Source organism: Bubalus kerabau, chromosome 1 (genome assembly GCF_029407905.1).
Source record: "Bubalus kerabau isolate K-KA32 ecotype Philippines breed swamp buffalo chromosome 1, PCC_UOA_SB_1v2, whole genome shotgun sequence".
Lineage (NCBI taxonomy): Eukaryota > Metazoa > Chordata > Mammalia > Artiodactyla > Bovidae > Bubalus > Bubalus kerabau.
The window spans coordinates 64,837,015-64,841,117 of record NC_073624.1 but is presented as its reverse complement, the minus strand read 5'-3'; the positions used below and the strand labels follow the sequence as shown (position 1 = coordinate 64,841,117).

At 38.7% G+C, this 4,103-nt stretch overlaps 1 protein-coding gene across 1 annotated transcript; it reads right to left on the bottom strand.

Annotated features, from left to right (window-relative positions):
* Positions 1-915: 915 nt before the first annotated feature.
* LOC129647888 (olfactory receptor 6C4-like) lies at positions 916-3,776 on the bottom strand. Its single transcript, XM_055574844.1, has 3 exons — positions 2,861-3,776; positions 2,292-2,367; positions 916-991 (listed from the first exon to the last, which is right to left on the bottom strand). Exons 1-3 carry the CDS (start codon positions 3,774-3,776, stop codon positions 916-918), a joined length of 1,068 nt encoding a protein of 355 aa, XP_055430819.1.
* Between the last annotated feature and the right edge of the window lie 327 nt (positions 3,777-4,103).

Genomic DNA, 4,103 nt, shown 5'->3' with positions numbered 1-4,103 from the left:
CTTTAAAATAATCTGCTTTTTTTCTCACACAGTTTCCTCTTTGCACTCAATTTGGATAATTCCTGTTGACCATTCTTCAGTTTTACTGATTTTTCCTAAACTCTGTCCACTAGCTAATGAGCTCATAACAGAAATTCTTTATTTCTGTTATTGTGTTTTCTAGTTCTAAAATTCTATTATACTCTCAAAAAACTTTCTCTCTTTGTTAAAAGTATTAGATATTTTAACATTGGCATCATAATTATTTTATGATAATTATGTTATTGTTAGTCTGTGTATGATAATTCCAAGATGTGTGTCACTTCTGGGTCTGGCTCAAAGTTTTATGTTGTCATTAATGGGTTGTTTTTTCTTACTTTTTTGTGTGTTTTGTAATTTCTGAATGCATGTTTATTATTAAGTACAGACAAATAGTAGAAGTTGAGGTAAACAGTATTTGTACACATAAATGGGCATTATTTTGGTGTGTAAGGCTGATAATTGATAGATCAGATCTACTGAGTTAGAAATTGCTGGAGTTTAGTTTTAATTGGTGTTATCAATAATTTCAGTACACCACAGTTTTCAAAATCTTTCAGTTGTGGGCTGCTATTACCTTGCATATAGTGTGGTGGCTCATTGTTAAATTTTCACTGGTGTTAATCTGGAAAAATCTCCTGGTGGAGGGGAAGACAGTGGCAGATGTGATCTTGCAGGCATTAGAAAAATACAGTGGAAAAAAATGCCTACAAAGACAGTAGAGTTGACTGTTGCTAAGTTGTATTGATGCTCTGAAGAGGGTAATAAGAATCTAAGGGCTATTAACGAGCAGTTAATGGCAAAGTGTGACAGCTAGAGGGCTCACCTATGTGTTGGTTAGTTAGAGGCTTTATCTCCTGTAGTGAGAGAACAGACATAGTTGAGTGGCTTGTTGATCTACTTGTTAGCAGCAGAGAGCTTCAGAGACGTTTGAATGCTTAGATTTGGCAGGTCCTTTATGAAGCTCAGGACCCTGATGGAGGAAACACAGATACTGAAAATGTGGAAAAGGCATATCTGGAGAGATGCTTCTGAGGATTTTAACTTTTCAGCTTGCTATGAGCACTTTGGATTTGCAAAGGTGGCCACTATTCCCTACCAAGGGCTAGCTGGAAGATGTTTAGGAGGCCTCCTATTTACAAGACATCAGATGTTCCCCTTAAGAGCCGTCCCTGACTCCTCTCCTAGATGTCAGACTGATAACTAGGATTAAACCCTGAATAATCCAGCTGAAGAAATGCTGGACTTGGTAAAAGAGGAAAGAACCTATACACTAAGGAATGAAAAGAATTGGCTTGCTTGTACTGGCAGAAGTCAGAGAAGTGTTCCTGGGACTAGGATTTGATCAGGGTCCCAGAATGTAAGACTGTCTTGACTGAGCAAGAATTTATTGACTTGGGAACACATTTTCAGGATGTGGGATTTAACATCCTCCCAGAGGCCCCACTTCAACACTGGGATAGCTCTCAGTGCCTGAAAAAGTGATGTCCAACACTCAGTGATGCAGAAATACCTGAGTTGTCTGAAAGTTGGTGAAGGAAGGAGTAAAAAAGCCCAAGGGAGGTGGGAATAATGGAAAAGATATAGGACATATGAACTTAAGGCCTATTAATTGGTTTGTTCCATTGGAAGGCCCGCAGCACATTTCATTCACAAGGTCATGGGAAATGTACTGCTGAGAGGGCCAACAGCATCATTAAAAAGTTCACTGACAGCTCTCCTTTACCAGGGATGATGGTGGGACAGATATTCATGGAGCTAGGCTTGTTAATATTCATGGGAATGATAGAGCTTGAAGAGGTAGAGGACAGTTAACTCTCAGAAGCAATGACCACATGATTGGCAAGGTCAGAGAGGCAGCCAAAGGACTCCAAATGCAGGAAGTTGTAGAGAGTTAATAGACTTTAGCATCCCAAGGCCTCCCTAAGAAGCATCTGTAACATGCCCAACCTCCTCAGGTTCATCTAGAAATGTATCCTGTAAAGGTCAGGTGGATTCATGTTGATATATGGCAAAACCAATACAATATTGTAAAGTTAAAAAATAAAATAAAAAAAAAAAAGAAAAGAAGAAGAAGAAAAAAAAAAAAGTCAGGTGGAGTTTGCCAGACTCCAGCTACAACAGATTCAGGTCATTGCCAACATAACCTAAGATATCTCTTCACCAAGATTTACCTTTAAATGGAGTCCAAATGATTCCTTGGTAATGGTTTTCATTCTGATCTCAGTGGTCAGAAATGTCCTTATGAACAGACATGAGATTCCATACAGTACTTTACAGTAGGAATCACTTTCTGTAGGAGACGCCAGAAAGAGGCAGGCTTTTTTTGGAATTGTTTGAGGGAGAAGAAAATTGCTTAAAACCTGAGAATGTTTTATGAAATAGATTTTTTTGTATGTGTGTGGCATCATGAATAATCTCTTCTGGGAAGTATCTAGGAATTTCTGACACAATATATTTACAACTTTTTGATAGTGATTGATAAGACTAAGAGCCCTTCATGTAAGGTAGATATAGTCATTCACCTGATCACTAGATTTGTGACAAGTAAAGCAATTTTTAATCAGACTCTTCTGTTTTATATGTACTCTTAAGATATTATTTTCCTTCTTTATTAAAAGATATCTATAGGAAATAAAATATCTGAACTGGCCTTCTTTGAATACCTTTCTCTTGCTGACAGATGTAGAATTAAATTTTGATATGTGTTTTCAGTCAGTTTATCTGAGAAATAGTTTTAACAAAAGGAGTTATCACAAGGTCAAATTATCAGTTGGCATAACTTTATGAATCATTCAAAATTTCCCTTGATTTTGAGGCCACTAAAATGAATAAAGATGTGGTATTTTTCTGGCCACATTACTGAAGGCTTCTTTTACTTGTTTATTCCTTAGAGTATAAATGAATGGATTCAATAAAGGGGCAATTAATGTATTGAGTATGGCGACTCCCTTATTGAAGGCAACTCTATCTTTTGCTGAAGGTTTTATGTACATGAAGATGCAGCTGCCATAAGAGAGGGTGATGACAATTATGTGGGATGAGCATGTGGAAAAGGCTTTCTTCCTTTTCTGAGCAGAAGGGATCCTTAGAATGGTCTGGATGATGTTTGCGTAGGAGAGAATCACCAGCATCAGGGTGAGCACCAACGTCACAACTGCTGAGATGAAGTCAACCAGCTCCAGGACTCTTGTGTCTGAGCAAGATATTTCTATGAGGGGTCCGTAGTCACAAAAATAATGATTCAGGACATTGGAGGCACAGAAGTCCAGTTGACTGGTCATGATGATTGGGGATAGGATGATGAGAAATCCAGCCAGCCAAGAGCAGAGGACTAGCTGGATGCAGACTCTGCTGTTCATGATGGTCGTGTAATGTAGGGGTTTGCATACGGCCACATAGCGGTCATAGGACATGGCAGCCAGAAGGTAAAACTCTGTGGCTCCGAAGAATATCACAAAGAAATACTGAGTGAGGCAACCAGCAAAGCTGATGCTCTTGTTCCCAGTTGAGATACTGAATAGTAGCCTAGGAGTGAAAGTGGATATAAAGAAAATTTCTAAGAAGGAGAAGTTCCAGAGGAAGAAATACATGGGCGTGTGGAGATGGGAGTCCAGTAGTGTGAGGGTGATGATTGTCAGGTTTCCTAAGATACTGATTATGTAGGTAAGGAGGAGAAGTATTAAGATGATATTTTGAAGCTCTGGGATGTCTGTTAGTCCCAGCAGAATGAATTCTGTCAAAGTTCGGTTTTTCATTGCTAATGATTCTGCCTGTGAAACTGAGAAGAGAAATGAGGTATGAAAAGGGCAGCAAAGCTCAGGAATATTGAGGGGAGAATGTGGGTTCCCCTTGAAATTTATTCATGGAAAATTCCTCTAAGTTAACAAAATGTCTGTTGGTCTCAACTGGCCCTTCACAAAATATGTTTACCCAGGTTCCCATGTAGGCAGCTTTCTTTTTGAAGCCTTTTTCTTGAGGCAATGAAATAGTCATCTGGCACTCCATAATGCATCTTCTGCACATAAAAATTTACCCGTTTATCCACTCTTTGCTTTTTCCCCTCTCTATCTATGAAACCCTTC

Bases quoted from the DNA above. Each gene is read 5' to 3' on its own strand.
- LOC129647888 (XM_055574844.1), bottom strand. From the start codon at position 3,776: ATGAAAAACCGAACTTTGACAGAATTCATTCTGCTGGGACTAACAGAC. The intron at 2,368-2,860 runs CACATCTTTATT...TTTAAGCAATTT, and splicing joins TAATGTGGCCAGAAAAATAC to TCTTCTCCCTCAAACAATTC. The intron at 992-2,291 runs GTACTGTATGGA...TTCCTCCATCAG, and splicing joins AAAGTGATTCCTACTGTAAA to GGTCCTGAGCTTCATAAAGG.